The sequence below is a fragment of the Mustela erminea genome, chromosome 3, assembly GCF_009829155.1.
Source record: "Mustela erminea isolate mMusErm1 chromosome 3, mMusErm1.Pri, whole genome shotgun sequence".
Taxonomy (NCBI): domain Eukaryota; kingdom Metazoa; phylum Chordata; class Mammalia; order Carnivora; family Mustelidae; genus Mustela; species Mustela erminea.
The window spans coordinates 92,059,339-92,070,270 of NC_045616.1; the positions used below are offsets into that span (position 1 = coordinate 92,059,339).

The following is a 10,932-nucleotide window of genomic DNA, read 5'->3' on the forward strand; positions in this document are numbered from 1 at the left end:
AGCACGGTGGCTGGCTCTCCACATAGGTGCTAGTCATTCTGTGATAATCTGGGGCCAGGTGAGAAGTCCTCTGAGCCACACCCCCTCACCCAGGGGCACCTACACTCTAAGTCAGACCACCTGGGACAGGACCCTCTGATGGTCAATGCCCTTCTGGTAATGTTGTTTCCTGCTGCCCAGGGACCTGTCATAGTGACTTGCAGCATGCAGACCTGTACCCCACCCTCAGCCCTGTCCAACCTGCCCCCTGTGAAAACACCCCACAGTTCTCTGGGATAGGGTGTTATTAAGGGAGCAGATTGTGTGTGGCTTAATTGGAATAATAACTAGGCTTCAGAGGGAAGCTACTGTTTTGTGAGTGAAGCTTCTTTCCTTTGAACCAGGTCTGTTCCAAAGGCCTCCCTGCCTCAGGTGAGCCTCCACTGTAAGTGGCTAATGAAGTGCCAAAGGAGGCCTGGGCTCTCCCATGGGACAGTCCTTTGTCCCTGGAACCCCCATTCCAACACAGCTAGGAGACAGGGAGGACTCCTTCACCAAAGCCAAAATCCAGGCCAGGCGGGTGGGTGCTGACACTTGGGCCTCTAGTTTCCTCTCTCCACTAGCTCCTCCAACCTGTCCCAAAGCAAGGTCTGCTCTGGGAGAACACCCTATTGTCCTAAGGCACTTACTTGTGGGGGCTTTTGAAGCCCTACCTATAAAGGAGAGTCTAGGAGAGCAAGGGTCCCTTTTTCCTCCCCTTGGCACCTCCCACACCATCCCCAGCACAGAGACAAGGAGACACAGCTCTCCTCTGAGCATGGTGTCCTAGGGATCCTTCAATGCAGCAGCCCCACGGCCTCTCTGCAATCTCTGCCCCACAGCCAACCCCTGACAAGTCCAGTGGGCTCTCCCTCCAGAACTTACGCTGAATGCATCCATTTGTCCCTGCCTGTCTACTGCTACCAACCTGGCCCGAACCAGTCCCATCTCTTGCCTGGACTTTGCATTCATTTCCTAGCTCCCGCTATCGCGCCTCCCCTATCTAGAATCCACAGAGCAGCCAGAGTGACCTTTAAAAAAACATAAATCAGATCGTGTCATACCCCCTCTTTTTAAAATCTTTCAAAGGCTTCCTGCCGATCAAAGGACAAAACTCAAACTCTTGACCACAATATCCTACACGATCCGGCCCCTTCCTACCTCAGCAAGTTCACAGGGCCCACTATCCCCTTCCTCACGGCTTTCTAGCTACACTGGTCTCCTTTCATCTCCGGAAAGAAGCCACAAATTCCATGCTTTGGGACCTATGCACAGATGTGCTCTCTGCCTGGAAGATTCTATGTAGTGCGTACATGTCTGATGTTTTATCCTTCACATTTCAGCTTAAATGTCAAGGAGGTCTTCGCCTGCTACCTTCTCTAAAGAGAGCCCACAACGCCGTTAGTCAACATCTTCAGAGCCTCCACCACAATTACAGTCTGGTGATCTACTTGTTGAATGCTTTCCTCCTCAGAGAGGGGAGTGAGAAGCACGGTCTGTCTGGATCTCCACGAGAGCCCCGATGGCCCCTTATGTTATCCCCAGCACACGATATGGGCTTGGTACCCAGGGAGTGTGGAGTATGTTCTTGTCCCCTCCCTACAGAAGTGTGGGGAGCACAGAGCCCAGCTGGCCGGCCTGCAGCTTTGCAGGAACAAACACCCCAGGCCAAGATTTTGTCCTGTTTTCACAGCCTGCCTTCCCCATCTTAACCTCACACATTTTCCAGGAGGCTTTATTTGGTTGGGCTCCTGGCTAATGATCAATGTCAACTAAGTAATAGGGCAGCAATTTGGTGGCAGATGTTTTCTTGGCAGCACTAGCCATTGGTCTTAGTGGGGGCCTTGGGTCTGGACTTGAAACACCAATGCCCAATGCCAGCCCCCTTTAAAGACCTCTCTGCAAATAAACTCAAACACCCTGGGCCTCCATTAACGCTCTTCCAGCTGACCCTGGGAACAGTGGGCCTTTCAGCTCCACCTAGTGCAGCAGCTCCCTGGGCAGTTAAAACACCCCAACCTGGCCTCCAGCCTCTCCTCCCTGGGGGCCACCAGGCCTGCCCTGCCCGCCACCACACACAGCAGGACTTCGTCTTCTTCCTTAAAAAAGGTAAGGGGGGGGGGAATGGCTTTCAAGCAGGCAATTTACCATTCCAGACAATCTTTCAAAGAGAAACAAAAACTCTCCCTGTCTGAGGCAGACCGCTTAGGCGTGTGTGTAATAAGATGCTAATACAATTTAATGATATTTCGGCTGGAAAACCTGTCCTCAGAGCCTCCTTGTGTCGGGAAGGCCAGACATTCAGAAAACAAAAACTGCATGCTCTTAAACCGCTTTAAGCGGGGGTCGAGCCCCGCTCTTTCCTATCTCTCATTAACTTTAATGCCTTCTCGGGGACAGTAATTGCTATTACAGAAAAGATTTTGTACACACAGATCCTCAAACTTGCTTCTCCGAGCACAGGGGCGCCTTAGTCCTCCTCCAACACTCATCATGGCCCACCTGCAATACCAAGTGTCCCAGAGGGTACCCAGCTCCCTTGAAACATGCTGCCCACACTCACCCCCCAAACCCAGTTCTGGGGACATACCTAGGGGATCCTGGAAGAATGAAAGGGGCTTTGTCTACTTTGTCCTTCTGCACCTTCTCACCCTACCCTCCACCTCAGAGAGGGCAGAGCTCAGTCCGCTCGCTCCCATAGATGGCTGCCCATTGGCCACTGCAAGGTCCTTCCGAGCCCTTCTTCAGGGAAGGGAGCTGGCTCTCTGGCCTAGCCTAAAGGGGAGAGATCAAAGGTCAAAGCTGCATCTGGGCCCTCTCCAGTTCATTAATAATAGTAAAAATGGCCAATACTAATCAAGTGCTTACCACATGCCTGGCTTTGGGTTTAATCTTCATTATGCAATATATTGCTCAATCCATATACCAATCATGGGGTAGGGACTGTTATTAACCCCACTTGCAGATGAAGAAAGTGAGGAACAAAGCAACTGTCACAGCTGGTGACTGCACAGCTATAGCATTCAAATTCAGGTTATCTGTCACCAGGTGGTGTACCCTGCCCCCTCCCCACCCCGCCACCTCCCGATGGTACTCAGGCCTGTTGTAGCCCAGAGTGTGGCTGGGGTACTCCAGATTCCTATGGGTTATCTGAGAACCTTTCTGGGTTCCTAAACTTTGAGCCACACAGTCAGGGTCTTATGTGGATGGAAGACAAAGCAGGCCAGGGGTAACTCCTCCCCACAATCCTGACCTTGCCCTGGAGCACCTAAAGGTAGAACTAACTATGAGGTCTGTGAAGAGCTTGCTAAATGAGTTGTGAAGAATTTGGACTGGAAGTCACTGAACCGGGTCTTGGGTATAAGATAACCTCCTCCCTGTCACCAGCAACTCCAGTTAGCCAGAACACCCTGCTCGCCACCCCCCCCCCCCACCAGTGCTACCTCAAAGATGTGGTAGTCAGTGTCAAAGGCCTACTCTCAAAATTCTGGGGTGCACCCTGGGGGCTGGGACCAGCAGTCCCACCTCACCTGCCAATGAAAGCCAAGTGGAAGCTCTCTTGGATTAGTGTTACTGGCCATTTAGCCAAGCAATTTAGGCAAAGGAAAAGCATGCTGGATGGGAAATGTTCTGGAAACATTGCTGCATCCCAAGTCCAAACAACTTTGTCCTTAAACACTTCATCTCCAAAAGTGCTAGAGAGACCTTTGGCCAAACAGTTTCAAAATCAACATTCAGTGCAAGGCTTGCTGCCTGGGGCAAGGACTTCCCTCTGTGAGGGATTTGCTGTAGAACCAAATGCTTTTCCACTCCAAACACCCAACAGCACTTGGGACAACGCAGAGGACTCCAGATCAAACAAACATCCCCTTTTTTCCCCCACCATGCAAACTTTCTCAATAAATTATTCGCCCACTTCGGATCAAAGCCTGTTTTGCAGCCTGTGACCTAAAAAGCAAATAGCGTCTCTTAAACATGAAAGCCCTCCTCCCTGCCTGGGTCGGCTTTATTACTCATTCCTTCCCCTTACAGTTATTCTGTTGTTATTTTCCTCCTCTGCTTGTTAGATCGCTTTGCAAGTCCCAACCCGCCTGAGGAAGAAGAGACGGGAGGGATGGTTCCTTCACTTGGGGCCCTAAGGTGAGAGAGGAAGTCAGGGTAGGGGAGAAGCCAGCACCCTGGGAACCCAGGAAACAGGGCCAGGCCCGGTTGGCAGCTCCTTGCAGGGCCCCTTTGCCAAATGTCCTACTGGGAATTTTACCAGTAAAGGGAGGGAGTTAATGCCACTGTGGAAGGAGGGGCCAGGCAGCCGTACCACCACCTGGGCCCCTGATTCAGTCTGCAAACAGAAACGTAAAGGGGACATCCTGACGGCCAGTCTAGGCTCAAAGCTCAGGGCTCCTCCCCTTTCCAACAAAGGCAAGGCTGCTGGCCAGTCCTGCCCTTTCAGCCCCTCCCCAATTCTCTTTAGCGCAGCTGTGAGTGCAGACAAGGAGCCTCCCTATAACCCCCTACAAAACTCAGCCTCTGGGTAAAACTTTATGTCCCGCAGTGGATGAGCGAGGGGTGCTAAGCGCGGGAGCAAAGTCTGGAAATCTGCAGAGACCAGAGTCGCCCGGCGCAGCGTGTCCTTGGCTCAGGGAACAGGGAAACACGGTCCCTCCCGCCCCCAACAGCCCGGGGCACAGGAGACCTGCAGCCAAGGTGGTTAAAAAAAAAGCGTCCCGGCCCGCGGTTGAGGCTAAGAGGATTGGGAGGAGGGGTGGCGCGTGCCTCCAGCCTGCCCCTGGAGGCAGTCAGCGGGACCGCAGGCTGGAGGCGCGCCGGCGTGATTCCGACCGCGGGAGCCGGGAGGAGGAGCCGGAGGTGGCTGCGGGGGGCTCCGGCCCAGGCGAAGGAAGGGCAAGAGGCGGTTCGGGCCGGGGGCGGCGGACCTGACGCCTGGGGCGGGGGGAGGGCTTTAGGTGAAGCCGGTAAGAGGAGCCGAACCTCTAGGGAAGTGGGCAGCTACGTGTGGCAGGGGACTGGTTATGTGTGGGGTGTCCTGGGCCTCTGGAAGCCACAGCGAAGCCTTCCTGCCTGTCTCGCAGACATCCCCACCTTCTGATATAACAGCTACGAGTCGCCAAGCTGACCCCTTCTCATCCCTTGGCCTGGAGACCAGAGTGTCTTAGGCTCAGGGATAGGCGGGAAGGGACCGGAGGGAGCCACAAGTCTGCAGCCAGGCGGGGAGGAAGCGGGCGGGTGCCGCTCCGCAGGCGCAGGCGAGTGGGTGGGAAGGAGGGAGGGGGAGAGGGAGGAAGGAGGTGAGGCCGGGAAGATGCCACTGCCGGGGGCGGGGCGCGGCCGGGGATCCGGGAGAGGGACTGCAGCGGTGCTTAGTGGGGGCTGGGGCTGCAGTGTCACTTATTTGAGGGTCAGGTGTGTATGTCCCGGGCTGAGACTGCCACTTGCCTACATCTTCCCGGTACCACCCAGGGGGCAGAGACGGAGGCGGAGGTTAGGGGACTGCAGTACCGTCCCCGAAGCGGGACGCGAACCGGCAGAGTTGGGAGAAGGTAAACAAGGGCCACGCCCCCTGCCGTCGCCCCGCGGGCGCGCACCCGCCGCTCCGGCCGCAGCCGGTACATTTCCACTCTCCTAGCGCTTCTCCCCCGCCGGTCTCCCGCGCAGCCCCGAAGGGGGGGCTGCCCCCGACCCCAGCCCCCGCCCGGTACGTCGGGGCTGCACACCCGGCATACTCACCTGGAAAGGGTGTCCCCCGCCCCTCCAAAACACTGTGTTTAATTTGTGCAGAGCCTCCGCGCCCGGGAGCTAAGCATGCTGCCCCCGCGTGCAGCGCCCGCGTGCACCCAACCCAGAGAGGGGGCGACAGGGCGGAGGCGGTGGCCCCCGGAAGGTGTCTGGGACCGGACCGGCTGCACGTGAGCCCAGCGCGGAGTCATGTGCACCGGCTCAGCCCGGTTCGGCGGCCGGACGTGCTGCGTATCAACAAAATGAAACTCAGGGCGACAGGAGGGCAGATAGCTCCAGGTCCTCCGAACGCCCATCCCCGGCGGAACGACCTCCCCACCACTGCTGTCTCCCGCCGCAGCCCCTCCGCGCGGCCAGAGCCCGCGGGGCAAGTTGCAGCCCTGGCGCGCCCCCGCCCGCCCGCGCCCCCTCACCGGCCCGGGGGCGCTTTGCCGCAGTCATTAATAAAGAAGGTCGCCAAGCTCACCCTTCCAAAAGTTGTTGTTGCATGCGCCCCTCTCAGCCTCCCCGCAATGTACTCTTTAAAACACGACTGACCAACATGCGCAATCTCTCTCCCCTGTGCTGTGCATCTCCCGCCCCCCCCCCCCCCGCGCCCTGGCTTCCTAGAACAGGCAGCCAGCAGGAGAGAGAGGGAGCGAGCGAGCAAGAGAGAGAGAGAGCGAGCGAGAGCGAGGGAGCGAGGAGCGCTGGCAGATCTGTTGCAAAAAACACAAAATAACGCCGTGGAGATGCGCAGGGCCCATCGCTCGGGGCTGGATCTTACCTTCCTCCACGGTGCCCTTCCGAGGGGCGCTGCCCTGGACTACGCGCCGCGGCGGGGGCCGGCGCGGGAAGGATGCTCCCGAAACCCCGAGCTCCTGGGGCCGGCGCGGGCGGGCGGGGGGCGCGCATCCATCCGGGGTCGCGGTGAGGGAGGCGGCCGGGCCCGCGGCGTCCCCGGCCCCGCACCCTTGCTGGGGACGGTCAGCCCTCTGGACCTAAACCCTTGCCTCTAGGAATGGGCGCAAAGTAACTCCATGGACGCTACTCACCACCCCCCCTCCAAAATAGCCTCCAACTGCGATGGCCGCGGTCGGCACCATTCACCAATCCCCCTGTGTATGTTTCTGTTTCTTTTTAAACCAAGACTTCCTTGTGATCTCTTTAGAAAAAAAAAAAAAATGTGTTGGGGTGGGGGTGGGGTGGGGGCGGGCGGGAGGAGCGAGGGAGGGGGAGTAGCCACTTTTTTCTTATTCACTCGGATCTCCACTCCTGACACCCCCAGCCGCCCGCCCCACCCCCAGCCCAGTTGTTTGGCTTCGGAAGCGGGTCCAGGTAGCGTTGCAGGCCTCATGGGGGAGGGTGTTCTGCCGGGCTGCCCGTCTGCCTGCACCTCGGGCCCAGACTCCCCATGGGCTCTGGGGCGCCCCCAGCCCGCCCTGTCCCCAGGGCCGGGCCCGAGCGGCGGCTGCGCCCGTGCAAGTCCCATCAGGTCTGCTCACACTTCACACACTCACACACATACCCCGCCCCTCCACTCTCTCACTCACACTTTCTGCTCACACTCCGCCCCCTTCGCTCCCCAGACCCGGGCGGCGCCCCCCGCAACCTTTAAAAAAAAAAAAAAAGCACGCTTATACTTAAAAAAATCTTTTGGCGCCATATTAATGACGTACTTAAAATTTGCCATTTCTCCCTGCGTCAAAAAGACGTTTCTTTGCAAATAACAGCCTGAAGGCGACACTCGCGGAGGGAACGAGGTTTGCACTGAGCACCCCGCCTCCCGGGGCTCCAACGCTGGAAGACCCTCGCCCTAGGCCCTGCTCCTGAATCGCTGGTTTAAAAATGCGAATCGAATAAATCGCGTGGCGCTTTGCAGCGCCAGAAGTGAGCAGAAAGTGCTGGCAGGAGCGGAGGGGAGGGGCGCGCGCGCGAGTCTGGGGGAGGGGGCGCGGCCCTCCTCCCCCACCCACGGCAGATGGAAACTAACAACCCGGGCGGGGGGAACTTGAAATTGTGGGCGACCTCAAGAAAGAGGGGCGGTCCGTAGAGAGGGTCCTTCTCGGGTTCGTCGCCCCCTCCCCCGCCCGGGTGCCTCCGGGCTCCCAGCTCTGCCCCGCATTTCCGGGGGTTGGGGAACGCAATGATGGGTGGGTGGATAGCTGCTTGCCCCGGTCCCAGTAGGAGTTTGCCCCACAGTGTCCCCTTCCCCCAACCCCCAGCTCGTCCTTCCCATTACCCCTAAAGGGTTAAAAATCGAGGGGGCAACTTCCAAAGGCTGGCACTGGGCGAGGAAGCGGGGCGCCCCTTTCCCCACCCTTCGCCTCCTCGCCCCTCCTCCTCCGGCTCCACTTCCCGACTTGACCTTGTGGTGCACAAACAGTGCGCTCGGATCCTCGCAGTTTCTGGAAGAAGCGCTTGCGCTCGCCAGGCAGGCGGGCTGTCGGGCGACTCGCGGGCGGTGGCGGGGCCTTGGATCGGTTCCCGGAGCCACGGGCCACACCCACCCAACCCGCGGCACCCGCCGCGCTCACCTTCTCTCGAGGAAGGAGCTGGGCTGGCCTCCTGGGTGGGGTGGGGTGGGGGGCAGCTGCAGCCTTCTCCGGATGCTCCCAGCTGGGGAGGGGGTGGTCTGGTCTCAGGCTGGGTTTGGTGGGGGAGACCTGGGAGCCTGGGTCAACATCCCCAAAGCATCGTTGCCAACTTTTCTTTAACTCTCCCTTTTGGCTGCCCCTCAGAGATAATCCAGTCATTTTTTTTCAACTCACCTTTGGCTTTGACGGCACGTGGGTGAGTTGGTGAACGGGATCAGGAACCGCCTTCCCTCTCCAAGACTGAAGGTTGTTTATTCTTTCCTTCTTTCCCTTCTACCCCCCTTCTGTGGAAAGATAAATATTCAATTTACATAAGATGACATTTATGTGACAATTAAAAAGATCCCCCGATGGAATGTTGTGAACACATTTCCTTATAGGAGAAATAAATCTAATAATAAACAAACTCATAATAACAGCACAAATCCTCTGACAGGGTAAATTGTCTACACAACAAAGAGGGAGATGATGAATGCAGAAATAAGCACTTTTTGCAACAAGAAAGAAATATGTACTCAAAGGGAGGCACTGCAACATTTTCTTCCTTGGCCTTCATTCACAAAGTTTGGGGAGGCTTGTCTGGCAAGATTGAGGAACTGGGGTACCACCTCCTGGTTAGACCTGACTCCAGCTCTGAGTGGTCAGTTGTTAGGATTTTTTCAAACCCAAGCTCCATGGCAGAAAACATGAGGCAGGCTGTCTGCATGTAACAAAATGGTTAACTACCTGAATTCTTATCCTAGGTTTGCAGTTGAGAAGCTACTTGATGTGGACAAGTGCATTCATTTCTCTGGGTCTCTTTCCTCTTCGTAGAACAGGATGGCTGGAGGGGTCCTGAAGCGGTGTGTCTGTATATATGCTGTTTGTGAAAACACAAACACTCCTGGCTCAGAGTACACATCACACAAGAGCATTTTCTCTGGTGCTTAAGTTTTGGAAGGGTGAATGTGCTCCCTGAAGGTTCTTAACACTGAAAAACTGCAGAACAATGATTTCTGTCTTGCTCTCCATGAGAACATAGACAAGATCTCCTAGTTAGGGCAAAAAGAAAGGCCAGGAGAAAAAACTGGGGTACGTGGTGGGCTTCATGGTCAAGGTCCAGATAACAGTCTCAACCACACATCTGAAGTGGGAATGGAGGCACCCGTTGACAGTGGCACAGCCTAAAGAAACTGCTCTGATCAGGTCTAACTGCAGAGGGCTAATGTGCACCAAAAGGCTGGACAGGCTCCTCCTCTTAGCGGTCGGGATCCTGTGACCTTGGTAAGTAGTTATAAAATGACCTAGAGAGATAGAAGAGAGAGAAGATGACCGTTTATAGAGCACCTGCTCTGTGCTGTGCACTATGCAACTCATTCCATTTTGTCCTCACAAAAATCTCATCTTATCTATTCAGAAATGTTTAGTGACTTACAAACAGTCACACAAGCTAGCAAGTGGTTATATAGAATTGGCACCTAGCAGATGATCTCAAAGACTGCATTTTTTCCGTTTTACCACACTGCCAGAAATAAAAAGTATTAGCATTATTGGTTTCATTGAGGATGGGGGCCTGATTGTCATAATAGCAAGAAAGAATTTTGTGGGTGGCATTTTGCCTCTAAGGTGGTTCACTGACTTTGGGGGAAAGCCAGGTCCCCGAAGGAGTCCTTGGAAGGCACTTCTTGTTTAGGACTGGAGAATTCTTGGATTTCCACTGCTCTCTGCTACTGTTTAAGGTTAACCTTGAAAATGTTAACAGTGGGGCGCCTGGGTGGCTCAGTGGGTTAAGCCGCTGCCTTCGGCTTGGGTCATGATCTCAGGGTCCTGGGATCGAGTCCCACATCGGGCTCTCTGCTCAGCGGGGAGCCTGCTTCCTCCTCTCTCTCTCTGCCTGCCTCTCTGCCTACTTGTGATCTCTCTCTGTCAAATAAATAAATAAAATCTTAAAAAAAAAAAAGAAGAAAATGTTAACAGAATAATAGCAATGGAGCTAATTATAACTCCTTAGTCTTTAGTAAAAGTCTCACAAATCATTAACTTATTACAGAAAAAAAAATAAGAAACATAAAGTTCTTGGAGATGTAATCATTCACTTTTGTCAACAAATATTTATTGAGTGCCTCCTGTATACCATGCGTCATGCGAGAGGCTGAGGACAGCACAAAAATGACACCCTCTCACAGAACTCACTTTCTAGTAGAAAGAAATACACAATTTTAAAAAATAAAATATTATATTTAGGGGCAATTGGGTGGCTCAGTCGGGTAAGCGTCTGCCTTCAGTTCAGGTCATGATTCCAGGGTCCTAGGATTGAGCCTTCCATGGGGCTCCCTGCTCAGCGGGAAGCTTGCTTCTACCTCACCCACTCCCCCTGCTGTGTTCCTTCTCTCGCTGTCTCTCTCTGTCCAATAAATAAATAAAATCTTTTAAAAATATTATATCTGAAGGTGAGTAAGTGCTATTTTGAAAAAAATTAAGTAGGAAAGGGGGATAGGGAATGTGGTCATGCAATTTAAATAGAGTCCTCTGGGAAGAACTGCCTGAGAATGTGGCTTCTGAATAAAAGGAAATGAAGGAATGAGCTGGGAGGGCTTATGGGAGA

The 10,932-nt window shown here is 54.8% G+C and overlaps 2 protein-coding genes across 16 annotated transcripts in view; one reads left to right on the top strand and one right to left on the bottom strand.

Moving 5' to 3' along the window:
* The window catches only part of JADE2 (jade family PHD finger 2), a 53,024-nt gene extending 44,804 nt beyond the window's left edge, over positions 1–8,220 (bottom strand). For 3 of the 15 annotated variants that reach the window (XM_032336707.1, XM_032336708.1, XM_032336694.1), the window contains exon 1: positions 6,539–6,913. The gene's annotated coding sequence lies outside the window, so the exon portion shown is untranslated. Of the gene's footprint in view, positions 1–2,608; positions 2,794–2,886; positions 5,142–5,763; positions 5,848–6,238; positions 6,333–6,538; positions 6,914–8,119 lie in introns of those variants that run through there. The other 12 variants (XM_032336709.1, XM_032336702.1, XM_032336704.1 and 9 more) reach the window with 10 other exon arrangements.
* LOC116587227 (translation initiation factor IF-2-like) lies at positions 1,893–6,328 on the top strand. Its single transcript, XM_032337932.1, has 5 exons — positions 1,893–2,127; positions 4,571–4,920; positions 5,134–5,282; positions 5,497–5,576; positions 5,815–6,328. The coding sequence occupies exons 1-5, from the start codon at positions 1,893–1,895 to the stop codon at positions 6,306–6,308; spliced, it is 1,308 nt and encodes a 435-aa protein (XP_032193823.1). The 3' UTR covers positions 6,309–6,328.
* Positions 8,221–10,932: the final 2,712 nt, after the last annotated feature.